General features: G+C 45.3%; 1 protein-coding gene across 4 annotated transcripts in view; it reads right to left on the bottom strand.

The window, feature by feature from the left end:
- FAM102A (family with sequence similarity 102 member A) overlaps positions 1–13,660 on the bottom strand; it is a 38,632-nt gene that overhangs the window by 9,052 nt on the left and 15,920 nt on the right. For 2 of the 4 annotated variants that reach the window (XM_029999418.2, XM_029999419.2), the window contains exons 3-7: positions 7,771–7,891; positions 7,416–7,445; positions 3,645–3,761; positions 3,099–3,145; positions 290–447 (exon numbers count right to left, since the gene is read on the bottom strand). In XM_029999418.2, coding sequence (XP_029855278.1) covers positions 290–447; positions 3,099–3,145; positions 3,645–3,761; positions 7,416–7,445; positions 7,771–7,891 — 473 coding nt within the window. Of the gene's footprint in view, positions 1–289; positions 448–3,098; positions 3,146–3,644; positions 3,762–7,415; positions 7,446–7,770; positions 7,892–11,176; positions 11,342–11,451; positions 11,533–13,660 lie in introns of all 4 variants that reach the window. The other 2 variants (XM_029999420.2, XM_029999421.2) reach the window with 2 other exon arrangements.

Genomic DNA, 13,660 nt, shown 5'->3' with positions numbered 1-13,660 from the left:
CAGGGATGAGTGCAATGCATGAATTATTAAATCCCCAGCAAAAAGAACAAATTGCTTTATCTCCACTAACAGAAATATGCATGTGCCAAAGATTCATACTTCCTCTCCTCAGTTGCACTTAATAGATGGTTTTGTTTTTCTCAATTTTCTTAATGAGCACAGGGGTGAGGATGGGTGCGGGAAAACATGAAAAATTAAAGAGTTTCTGTGCTTGCAACTGCTGGGAAAAAAACAAAAGAGTGTCCAGGCACAGCCAAGCATTGCATGGCTCCAGGACGGGCATTCATACCCGAGCTGAGAATGGCATTTCTTGGCTTGGTCTGACGCAGAGAGCCAATCGTGGCTGAACTGGTGCTGCTGCTGCTTGTGGTTCCCTCACCCTTACAGGTCAGCTGCAGGGTAGAGTCCTGTCCCGGTATGGTGATGGATTTGGCGGTGGAAGGAGGCCTGTAATCAGAAGTGAAGAAGGTTACAAACTGCCAGGCAGGGACCGGGAATCACCCCAGGGCACTGGCAACTCCCACTCTGCTCTATCAAGAGGGTTCCCCCGCCTGCCCCTACCCTTTGTGGTGGGGGGAAACTGGCAGCCCTCTGTGACTAGCGGCACAGCGTGACATTGGATTTTGTTTTCCACATGCGAGACTCAGGTCTTCCCTACCTTGTACTGTATCTGGACTGCATTACAAGAAAAAGCAAGTTTCTGAGGTAAATTAAGGCAAAAAGAGACCATTCAATCATTTATACAGGACAACAGGCTCAAAGCCTGCACTATCTATCCTCTAGAAGACCATCCAGAGCTGCCCTTTTCCCTCAACATGTGTCCAGTGGCCAGTTGGCTTCACAACAGCCAGTTTGCTGCTGTCCAGCTCTCAATTCCAGCATACTTTCATTACACCTTTCTGACTTGGGTCAAAAAGAAACCTTTTATCCCAGCAACCCTGTCCCTTCCTAGAAGAGTACTTTTACAACTATCAGATAACCTTTCCATTTTTTAACTGATGACTAAACTCCTTTTCAGTGAGACGAAAGTGTTTTTCCAGCTGCCAAAATTATTTTTCTGGTTATTCTGCATGCTCCCAACATCCCTTTGTAAATGCTGACTGCAGGGTAGAGTTGCAAGTGCCTAGAGCCCCCTCCCACCCTCCAGAAGTGTTTTTGGGTGGAAGCCACGGCATGTGCAGCGTGGCAAAGTGAATATTCCTGTTAGAGCCCTAACCTCCCTGTAGCCCGAAGTCTGAACTGGAACTAATGGATCCTATTATGCTTTTTAAGTGAGGAGTGAGAAAGAACAACTTTTATTTGTCTCGCTTGGAGCTCTGAGGGAAGATGCTACGTGAGAGGACCTTTGCAATATTTTGGAAGAAAGAATAAAGTGCTGAGAATATTTTATATGGGTATAAAGGTTTCAGGGAACACACAGTATGCCTTCAGCAGGAAAAACCCCTCCCTAATCACGTTATCAGTGATTTACATGTACCCAGGTACTTTTGGGACTTTGCTTCGTAGGTTAATAAGGCCTTTGCAGCCTTAATCAAGCAAACGGTTCCTGCACCAGCTGTCAGAGCAGCCTGTCAGCTCAGGCTACTCAGCCCCCCTCTACGACATCCAGGAGGAGAAGGTTCATCTGAGTGATACAGAAAGTCAGTGCTCAGAAGTGATTTCCCAGCACAGTTTGATTCCTGCCTAATCCTCTAATGAGTGCCATTTCTCGAAAGCTCTACTGATTAAGGACTATTCTACATGCAAAACTTCCATTTTCAGACATTTGCACATAGTCAACATATAAGGAAAAAATGGGAACGACTGCAAATATCCTTTAAGAAAATTAGGAGGTTTGACTTTCAGACTGACCCTACTTATATTAAATGGATACTTATACCCAATTCTGTATTGTTTTCAGGCACTCTAACAGTGGGACTTGCTTCCATAGTGAAGGAGCAACAGGTATTTTTGTGAGACGTATTACTGCCAGACATCCTAGCACCCTGGATTTAAAACATCTGTTACTGTTATAGTTATGGTTTAAGACATCCAAAACTTCTTTCTAACACTTCCTTCTGAAGCAGAAATTTTTCAGAATCAGATGACACTGCATTTAGGGTTTGAAAGTCTCAGGAAATGCTGCAGCACTATGAAAAGCCATTCACAAAATAAACCTACCAAAAATTATGCAGCATTTTATAACAAGAATGCAAGCTAATTTATACACTTCAAGCTAGCTCCTAAAATTAGACCTTTCAGCCCAGAATACCACTGCTACAAGAGATGGCCTCAAGATAAAGCTTTCTTCTCTCATACTGTTGGGATTCAACACAAAATATTTCTATCAGCACATGGCAGTCCAGCTGTGTACAGTCACACACCTTACAGCACACTACAGCAGGCTGGCTTGGACTGCAGAGTCTTGCAACGCTATACTGCAGTATGAAGGGTATATGTTGTCGGTATATTTGTTAGCTGATCCCCCAACAATTCTTCAAGCAACAACACTGCTCTACAGCTTAACTGTACTTATTCTTTCCTATCACGATGCACTAAAAAAAAGTACGACTGCAATTTCTCTGCTAATTAATATAAATTGTGAACCTGGGTCCCTGCAGAAGAAAAGGAGAATTGAAATGTTTCAGCCTTGCAGTATTTTTGTTGCTGTTTCAATTCAAGATCTTTATCCTGCGTGATATGTGCTGAAGTGTGCTCATTTCCAAGACTGTTAAGACTGTTTTCTTCATGGACCTTTCCCTTCTCAGAGGTCAGTGAAGATTTAAGAAATTCTATCCTTCACGCAAAACATGGAGTTTGTCATCAATGTCCACTGGTTTCCGAAACCTAACTGACACTAGCAGAGAAAATACTGTGCACAACCAATAACCAAGCTGGGAAAACCATAGCAGAGAACAAACCAATTAACAGCACAGGCTGACTATGCTTGTTCGGGCTGATTCAACAATGCAGACCATCAGTTTCAAGTTTTCCTCTGTACTTTCCAATGTCAAGGGCATCTTTTCCCCCTCCCCATTAATTTTAGTCTCCAACAGAGAACTGCAAAAGAACCAGGTGTCCTGGTCTGCCCAGAACAGGGCGAGCACCCAGAAACTCACGTTTTGAAGCAGGGGTCCCCCGAAAGCAGGGACATTCCAATTGTGACCTGGAGAGGGGGGACAAGGCACATCATTAGCCATACTGCAGTGAGCTCCTCACTTCACAACAGCCAGGAGGTCAAGGGCTAGGTGTAAAGATTAGCAAGACCTAGTTCCTTTCCAAAGGAAATCAGTTTCAGGGATTCAGCAAGGTATTTTCCTCCCTGCCCCAAATCACTGGCATCACTAACTCCAAGCTGCAGTGGCTCAGCAGGACACCAGCCTGGCCACCCTGATAAAGCACTTAGAACTTTTTTCCCTCCTCCTGTTCATGGTTTCTTTGATGACAAAAATGGTATCAAGGGTCATCGCTTGGCCAAATGGATGCCAAGATATCAAAGGGCAACTTTGGGAAGGGAAGCTTCCCAAATCAGAGTAGCAGTATAAAAGCAAAACCCTGTCTCCGTACACAACAGGACCTTCTCACAGGCCTGGCACTGCACTCTGGCTGTGATCTTTCCGAATTCAATAGTAGGATTTCCACTGTGGCAGTACTAGTTGCCATACCTTTAGGATGGAGTTGTCCTGCCGGGTGTTCTTAGTATCATATCCTTCCAGCAAGCAGCAACGTACAGTGGATCCAGAGCCCGCAAATTCTGCCAGATTTAGATCAGCAAAGCCCAGCTGTAGCCAAGAAAACAATGGAGGGGAAGGGGAGAGAATAAAAATTACTCAATAAAGGGATACACGGCGTCACACAGACCAAAGGAAGAGAGCACATCTGTGAACAAGGGCAGAAACAGGAGCCAGTACACAGAGTCGTGGCTGTGAAGACCCCCTACTCTCAAGGATGGGCAGGGTCACATTCCTAATCCCAAGCCAGGTGGACACTTGGAGGCCTTCAGGAAGCCAGCCCCACGTGGAGGAAGGACGTACAGTAGTGGTGCTGGCCAGGACAGTGTTAACCAGCCCGCAGCCATTGCATAACCAAGGACATGGAAGGCACTAGGTCAACGATGTGGAAAAAACAGAATCACACATACGCAAACATAATAAGGCACTCTTTGTATCAGGCCATCCCAGAATGCAGTGGAGCATGTGAACCAGGAGATGAAAGGATATTGTTACAGAGGAAAGTGACACCATCCTGAAAAACAAAACTGAGACTTTCAACACAGCAAGCTGGAAGTCCAGAGCCATGCAGCAGTACATGTGCCTCACCCCACAGATGCAGCTCCTGGGCTGTAGAACTCCCAGAGCAGTTTCCTCAACACTGCTAAGATTTAACTAGCAAGTGGTATGTTTGACAGGCAGAGGGGAAGAGAAATATTTGGAGAGGTTTAGTTGTGAGCTCTCTAAATCTTCTCTAACAAAGGGGAAGCAAATAGGGAAGGTGACAGAAAGTTGAAGGTCACAGGCAAATTCCAAGAGGGTACTGATGCCTCTAGAGTAGACAAACACAATGAAGAGTACTTTTGTTCTTCTGCTCCAATTCCTGATGTATTAATACAGTGTTTCAAAGAAAAGTTACAGCTTCTTCTATGCAGAGCTTCAGCAATGAAAGTCAGTCATGTCTCATCTAATCTGATCAGGAAGAGATGCTATACCCCACATTTGGCCAAACCATCCAAGCATGGAAAGTTTGCATCACTTCAACAATACAGGTCAGCTTCCATGAGAACATGGAGAGAAGGTGGAGAAGCAGCAGCTCAGACCTAGCTGTTATTCTGTGCATTGCAATACATTTCTCCTGCCCTGGTGCTGACAGCCGGATGATACAACTGAAGAGGGAGCAACAAACAGTAGCACCATCCTAAGGAAACGTGTTGCTCTGTAAACTGTGGAAGCTGATAGGGAGTCACAGCATAAACCACAGTCACTGCCGTACGAACCCTGGCTCCCACTGTTTCAAATCAGAAGTCTAAACCACAGTCTGCACAAGATATATGATTCAGGGGAAGACAGCAGCAAGATTAGCATAGCTGCTTCCTCCATCCCATTCTCAAAGGGGAACAAGAGCTGATGGCAAAGGAAAAAAAAAGCGTGGGATAGAGCAGGAACCTTTCTTCAGCAAAAAAAGGAAGGGAAAAAAAACCCCTAACTTTTCTCCCTCTTTTCTCCCTTCTTAAGAATTCCCTTAACACAAGTGTTTCTCCAGCCCTTGCTGTAGATGTTCCTTGGTCTCTTCTAGCCAAGGGCTATGGTGCTTGCTGAATATTCACCGATAAGAAAAAAACAGTGAATTTTTATCTCTTGGAGATAAACAGGACAGGAGAAAGCCACAGAGAGAGCTGCAATCCATCACTGTGACAAAACTGGAGGACAGAGGAAACATGGCACGACCACACCAGCAGAACAACACGGCACCGGAGTGACCCAGACCCAGATCCCTCTTCCTCCACCACAGCACTAACTTCTCCGAGAGGATCAACATTGGAGGACAGTACGGGAGAACCCTCCAGCGACCCATACAGTGTGCTGAGGTCAGAAGCTCTTCTCAGGAAGCAGACTCCCAGTATATAGAGGAAGGATCCCTTAACAAAAGGATGTTTTCAGATGTAACCTTTCAGAATAATTTCCTCAGTTTTCCAGCCAGCTGATGGTGTTTCTTCCAGCTTGGGGAAAGAGTTTCTGCTTTATCAGTCCTTCCTGTTGGCTTCCGCTCTATAACCCCTGACACTGAAGTGACATTAACGTCACACCAAAAGGTGTGCGAGTCGATGGAAACTCTGTCTTGAGCACAAATAGCTCCATCACTCTCAGTCCCTGTTGAAGGGCGACCAGGTAAAGAGGGCATTCACAAGTTGCATTTCCTCTACATCTGCTGCCATGACTGGAGAAGTTTTCAGCTGAATGAACATAGTTTAAAACGGTAAGGACTCATTGTTTAGAATGGGAAAACAGTTGCATGGACATACACCACAGACTTCTGTTAGAAACAGCAGGAAAACCAAGTCAGTCAGTTCTGGAACGAGGACCTGCCTGAAACAAGCCCAGTCCATAGGGCAAGACTGCAAGGCTTAATCACCCTGTCTGGTGTAACATCCTCAATTCTGAGCTGCCGAAATGCTCGCGTCATCTTCTGTTGAATTCTAGGAGAATGCGTTTCTCTTCTTCACAGGAGACCAAGCAAGATACCAGCCCAAGAGATGACAAGTACTCGAGCTTTGGTCTCCAATTCTGGGCTGGAGCAACTAGGTCTCTTTTAAAATGTCATTACACACAACTGGAGACTGAGTAAAAAGGAAGTAAGTTAGAACATGGCCTGAATAAGAGCCCAGGTTAACTCCACCATGGAGACATGCCTTCACGTTTCCTTTAATTCTGCATTTCCAAATACTGTGGGAAGCTTGACGATGGACACTATGGGAGGAACAGGCTGATGCATTTACTTTGTCTCAGAGGCATGTCTCTTCCTCCAGCTATGCTGCTCTCCCCAGACAGGCAGCTCTGCAGAATGGAGGAATAACCTCCCTCCCAGTGTGAATTTAGTGAAAGAGAAACTGATGGCCCTAGAGACCATGTCCTAATTAGCAACAAAAAAGGAACAGTGCGGGCGGCAACATTGCCCTCTATCACACAGCGCAGCAGTACGTAGGAGCGAGTGCAGTTCACCCTTCAAAGCCAGTTGCCTCCATGGTCTCAGGAAGGATTATCGATTAGAAGAAATTCTTACAAGGTTGCATGTGACCTGAACATCTGTTTATTAGAAACTAGCAGCAGTGACTCATTTTCAAACAAACATGGTTTCAGGCTCTGCACGAGCTCAACTTCTAAGCCAACATTGTTTCTTGATCCAGCACAAAGAGGAGAAGGGGGTGGCCCATTGTCTCTCCCATAGCACAGGCAAGAAAATGGGGAGCAACAAACCAAAACTAACACCCCTGCTGATCCGTTTGGTTTTTGCCTCAGGGTCTCCTGTGCTTTGGTAGGTAGTGATTTCTGCTGTAGGTTTCTGCCTGCACTCGCGAGGCAGTGAGGTGCCTACCCCAGCCACAGCTGGTTGCTGTGTTCTGGAGAACAGAACTGGAGTCTGTGTTTCTTTATTAGCAAGACGTTGCCAGAAGCCAGAGAGTTCACATCTGACTCAGAACTTCCCCAAAGTTTGAGGACATGCAGATCATCTTCCCAACCCCCTTCTCAAATCCACATCCAGTACAATCTGGATCCTCTCCCAGCAAGTCGATTTTTTCGGGAAATCACTTAACTCAGGCTTAAACTAAGAACTAATGACCATCTCTCCAAACTGCTTCACGCAGCAGCCACTGGTTTCTAATGGGTGTAAAGCACTAACAGACCATTGTCACTCTGCCACATTTGCCTTTTCTGTGGTCTTACCTTTGAGTAGGTTTTTCCGCCCTTCAGCTCCTATAACGAGAGACAAAACAAACAGGAAAAGCAGCTGTTATATGTGCCAGGGAAACATGGGGAAAGTCATTACTCAGTCCTGGAATTTGCTCGCAGGATTTCACAAACCTCTGTGTCTCTCAACGGTTATCACCACTGTGGTCACTCCTACCCTCTGTCAAGCACCCTTGCTGGAGAGAGAGGCTCTGTTCGAGTCACATCCTGGTCCAAACAATCCTTCCTTCCCACCACTGTTCACGCAATTCTTGCTGCCAAAAAAGCAGCTAATAATGAACACCAGTACAGTGGTGGTACTACCTGCCAGAAGCAGAAGCTAGATGCTCACCTTACGGACAGATACTCGGCAGATGCAGGGGTCCAGGAGTCCTGTGGCTGGGTTGGCGCTCATTTTACACACAAAGGTGAATTTCTTTTTCCAGCGGACACAGTTTTCCTGAACTTCCTCTCTATAAGAATGCAAAAAAAAGAAAAGAAAAAAAAGTCTTCAAATAAAGGTACAAAGCCAAATCAATTCCAACTATTAAGTATCTTTTCTAATGACTGGCAACCTAGCCTGTAAAAATCCTCTACAACACAGCTTGGTCCACACCACCTGAAACTGCACCACACAAAGGTGTTATGTTAGCAGCAAGCTTTTCACTAGTCAATACACGTAAAATCCACCTAGGTTACGGGAAGACTAATCATCTCATCAACAGAATTTGCCTTTAAAACTCTCACAAACTCTCTGACATTTCCTGCTTAGCCGGTTTAGCTCATTCACCGTCCAGCCTGGACAGAGCCAACCTCCATAACTGAATTGGGCTGAAGATTCGCAAGCTTATCTTCCCACAATATGCCTGTTTTGTATAGCCTCTGTACAGCAAACGTGCTATGTGTCCTGGACGGCTTGTCCTTCCCAGGCAGCCATCCTGCTTCTTACGCTGGGACTAAGCCAGTGAGGACGGCCAGCTCAAAGGAGGACAAAAATGGACATGGAAATGCTCCTGGATGCATGCAAATAGGACCATGCCAAGCAAACACTATGCTTCAAATCATGACGGGGGTTTCAGACCGTAAAGCAGTCCCAGCCAGCGAGGAGGTGGTTTTCCTTGCACAGCCCCTCACCAGCCTACCCTGATCTCCAGGGCGAATGGAGAAGCACATGGCTCCAACATAGCCTGAGCCCCAGGAGGAAGAGAAGTCTTCCCAAGCGCAGCAATTGCTTCAGGTTTAGCTTTGGCTTTTGCAAAGCCCTCAGGGGAAGCTGGATTTTACCCTTCAAAGGAGGCCAGCTCAAAGGAGCCTGGAAACGAGGTGTGTGGGTCCTTCCACAGGGCTCTCGTTCTCCACTGATCCTCTACAGGACCTGATCCGTTTATGGCTCAGAGCTTGGCCCTTAGCCAATTAAGTTCTCAAAGTAATGAGGCCAGGGGGAGGGAAGGGAAGGCACTTTTGACAGCTATGACCTAGCAAGTTTGCATCTCACTCTTATCTCTCCTCTTAGCACAGGACAAAGGGGCAAGGGCACCTGATAAACTGTTTGCTTTAGCAGGGAAAGGGAGGCTTCCCACCATCTGACCCGGGGCATGGCGCGAGCCAAAGAGATCAGTGGCAAAGGGGAGAACGATCAGTCTTGGTACTACCTCAACTCTCCTGGGAAGGACGGGGCAGAAGCCAGCGCACAGCCCAACAAGCCCTTCTGCAACCTTGAGTTGAGCCCAACAGGACAGACACCAGGGACTGGATCCTGACCCAGGAGGTCCCCACTAGTCCTCTGAGCTATTTTGTGGGACCTGAATGTGCTGGCCAAGGCAAACACAGAGAACAGAAAAGGGGTAGCTGACAAATAACTGAAACCTGTAATCCTCTGTAATGTAAGATAAGGGCTGATCATCCCTGTTTAAAACATTGGAAAACAGAAGGCAACAATTCCTTCAAGGCAGTGAACCTAAACTCCTTCCAGACAGAACTAAGGCTAGCTACTGAAGTCATTGAAAAGTGAGACATCTAAGTGCCGAAAATACCTTTGAATCTGAGATTAATTCAAGATGAGATCTGGTTCTCATTGCTCCACTCAACTCACTCCAGCTCCTTCAAACAGGAGAGGAAACACTTCCAGAAGGATTAAAAAGGCTTTGCCTGTAATAAGATATTCAGCGAGCCAGCCAAATTAGGAAAGTTAAATTTCAGATGTGAGGTGCCTTAAACCTGACTTAATAGTAGGTATCCTGAATGACCTAAAGGAAGGAAAACTCAGATACAGATGAAAAAAGGAATTCAATACAATATAAAAACGCCCGCAAACACACGTGCTTCAGAAACACAAGGAAGGTACATGGGATGCAGAAAGCATTGACTATTTTAGCAGCATAAGTCATCTTTTAAAAAGGAACCGCTATTTTCTAGAGAGCAAGGCTAATGCTAATTCTGCTAATGACACCAGAGCTTCAAGCTGAATCCTGGAAGGCAGCTACAAGTGAATGATCTTCAGATCAGACAGGTACAATGGCACATTGCTGCAAATCAATTCACAAACGCATCTCAGAGCTCCAACTCCTGTCACAAGTGAATATTTAAGTGACTAAGCTCCAGCTCCCAAACGCCCATCACATGCACCTCCCTCCCCACAGCTGCTTCGTCAGTAGGATCGGCAAGAACTGCTTGAGCATGTGAGTTTCCTTACTCATGAGTTCTCACTCATATTACAATGCAGCTATGATTAAGCATCTGCTGGATGCTGCTAAATCCAATGAAGGCTAATTACTTCAAAACGTGGCAAAAAGTACTGATTAGTAATGAAGAGCTCCTTCATAGCTAATTTGCTGTTAGCATGAGCTCTGCTAACAGACATTCTGCTTCTTATTAAGGATGTATGTTGGCTTTCCAAAACTGCTGTAGATACCACACGGCGCAAGGGATTAGGAAAAGGATTTGTGGGGGGGGTTATGTTACCCACAGCACCGCGAACACGAACCCAAGCTGCAGGTGCATGCATAGCTTGGGGCTTTTTATGTCTTCGGAATAGTCTGCACAGGGCGGAAAGGAGTTTACAAGATAAAATGCAGAGCTGCTTTCCAGTCACAAGTTTCACAATCATTCAACAATTACTTTCTTTTTTACTTTGAAGAGTGGCTTTTAAAGGTGGGGGCTGGGTCTGTATCATTAGACAAGCAAGTGGCAGCACTATTGTTTCAAACCAAATTCTAAAAAATTAGTTCCACATTTCCAAAAGATGGCATGTGGGGAACCGATGGGCTTTGTCTATCCACCTCCCATCAAGCTATCGTTAGGCTGGTAATTAGAGAAAACTAAAATAGGGAAAGAAGTGGACTCTGATGACGAGCAGTTTTGTATTTAGCCCTAGAATATTCTCTGATGTACAATTAGGAACCATCACACAGAAACCAAAAACACACAAGAAGCCTGGTGAGGGCCGCACCGAGAGAGGCGTTTCCTTCCACCCTAATCACAAGGCACCTAAAAACAAAGCAGAAACTAACAGCTTAAAACCAGAAGTGTCTAATTTTAAGTTTTACTCTGTATTTGGAGAGCCAGAAATAGATCAGACCAATGCCTGGTACTAGGTGCTAATTCAACGGGTCTTCAGAAGTTTTATTTTAAAAAAGCTGTCTGTACCATTTTGCAAAACGACTCCCAGAAGGTTGAATCCCTGCCAAGCTAAGCTTTGCCCTCTTCTGACTTGAGACTTATTCAAAGCTGTGTAATTACTCTTCCAGACCTAAATATACCTCTTCAGAGTACATCAATTCAACCCTGCAGCAGCTTTTGTGAAAAGTGGAGTTCCAGAAAGAGCTTCTCGGGGTCTTCCAACCCTGGAGCTGCTCATCTATCTCCAGCTCCTTGACCAGCCAGAAGGGACAGTCTGCTGCATCCCCCAGCCACCATCCTATACCCTGAGAGAAGATTTACCAGAAAAAGAGCAATTAGAAGATGTTTCACCATAGCATGGTATGAATCCAAGTAATGGAAGTGATGCACAGCAGCAACCCACCAGTTTACCTACTTTTACAGATGTAGCAGTGTGCTCAGTGAAGCCACCAAAGCCTCTTTGGGTTTGGATCTCACGCACAGCCTTACTGCAGCTCTGGAGACAGGCCGAGGAACATGCGATGAACAAGATATTAGAGAAGAGATGTTTACCAACTGTGATTTTAGTGCCATAGACAGAGTAGCACTGTTACAGAAAGCCACAAAGCTCACTATGAATGCAAGTTAGCTGAAGCAAACACTTCTAGAAAAAGGCCATGCATACGACCCGTGCTATCTTGGGCTACCGTGGGCCTCTCTCCCACATGAAAACCTAGCTAATGAAGAGAGATTAAAACTTCTATTTACAGACTCAAAGCTGAATTGCACCCAACTGGGTATCATGCTTCAAACGCACAACCCGCTGAAACAGTTTTGAATTGCTGAAACATTTAGAAAAGCAGATGTTTCACTCTTTAAGGTGGTAGTCACATGTAAGACAGTTAAAAGTACGAAACATCATAAAAAGGCCACAGGCTTACTGACAGGGCAACGACAACAAAAAATAGTTTTCTAATGCCAAACGTTTCAGTACAGCAATGTGTCTCAGTCTGATGTTCCATGCACGGGAGCAGATGTGAGAAAACCTCAGGCTAAATGAGACAGTATAAAGATAAGCACACACAAAGAGCTACTTATTCAGATTTCCTCCTCCTCATCTGCACAAAGGGGGAAGGCAAGCTTTCCTATTTCTGATGCCCAATCCACATGCTCACTAGCCCCCTTCTCAGAGATGTGGATCTGTGTCAGACCCTTCAAGCAGAACTAATCCTCCTGCTTGCTTCACAGCAGACTGTACTCCCCATCTTCCTCACTGGTTCACCACTGCACGCAGGGGCGCAACATCACTGAAGCAGCATCTCAATCTGATTAGGCACAAGAAAGATAACACCATTTTAAAGAGGCCATGGAGCCAAGTCCGAGCTCAGATCCATTTAAGTGTGGCGGATTGAAAAGCAGCCCTTGAAGCAGCCACTGCAGCAGTGGGTCTTTTGGGGAAGAAGGTAACACAATCTCAGGGATGCAGGTACAATCACCTCAACTACAAAGGGAGGAAAAGAAAAAAAAAAATCAAGTTATTTCAGCAGATTCCATCTGAAGGGCATCTTCTACAGCATTTCTTTACACAGGTCTGCTTTCAGCTGCAGAGAGCCACCATTAAGACAGCCTCATCTATTCCCCAGCACTTCCAACGGCTGAATTAGAGCAGGATCACTGACACTCCCTTAGCTTGGCAAAGTCTGGAACAATCATGAGTTACGCTCCAGAGAAGATAGTTACTATTTTAACCAGGTTATTTAGTGCAAAGCTGCACGAGAGACCTTTGGTAAGGACAAGGAAAAAAATCCCTGAAAAACATTTTCAAAACTGACTTTCTAAGATGCCCAGGTCAGTAACCAATATTCACACCACTGTGCTCACAGCACGCCAAAATTTATACCATCCTACAGACACAGGAGGTCCTGCTACAAACAGAGGGCCTAATCACTGCCTATAAAGCATAGAAAATACAAAGGTGGGTGAACATATATATAAATAAAGCAAGCCTTCATTTAGCCATTAGCTGTTTTAGATACATGATGCAGAATCTGTAGGTATCCCCAAATAATAGGCTTAGGACAGGGCACTTCACTGCAGCACATATATTATTAAAGAAAACTGCAGCTCCAAGGCTTTGCCATCCAGATGCCTGGCAAAGAAAAGGAGAGAAATCAACAGCAAACAAGATGCACCATCGGCAGACAGTGCACCAAACAGCACCGTGGGAACGTATCACATTAGTAAAAGCTTAAAGCTGTCATCTTCTTTATCTTGTCAAGCTCATGCAGGCCAAACACAGGTATAAAGCAGAAGCAAACAGGATGCAGCAATAGGTGCTGGGAAGCTCAGTGGAAACATATCCCAAGTATGAGAGATAACACACCATATTCCTTGGGGAATACAGGATCATAAAAACCCATCTGGATACACAATGCATGGAAATCCAAGGCAGTTTAACCTGGATGCATAGAAGTGCTTTATAGCAAGTTATTTACATGGAGGGGTTTTGCCTTCCCCAAGCAGAAGGAACAGAAAGGGCTGCAAGCAGCTCTCTACAATAAAGTTACTCTGTTTTGACTGGGCTTACATCACTGACCAGAACAACTGCCAACCCAAAGAGCTGGACATCTCCCCCACTGCAAACA

Source organism: Aquila chrysaetos, chromosome 24 (assembly GCF_900496995.4).
Source record: "Aquila chrysaetos chrysaetos chromosome 24, bAquChr1.4, whole genome shotgun sequence".
In the NCBI taxonomy this organism is placed as follows: Eukaryota; Metazoa; Chordata; class Aves; order Accipitriformes; family Accipitridae; genus Aquila; species Aquila chrysaetos.
Note: the sequence above shows the minus strand (reverse complement) of the source record. Positions and strands in the feature narration are given on the sequence as shown.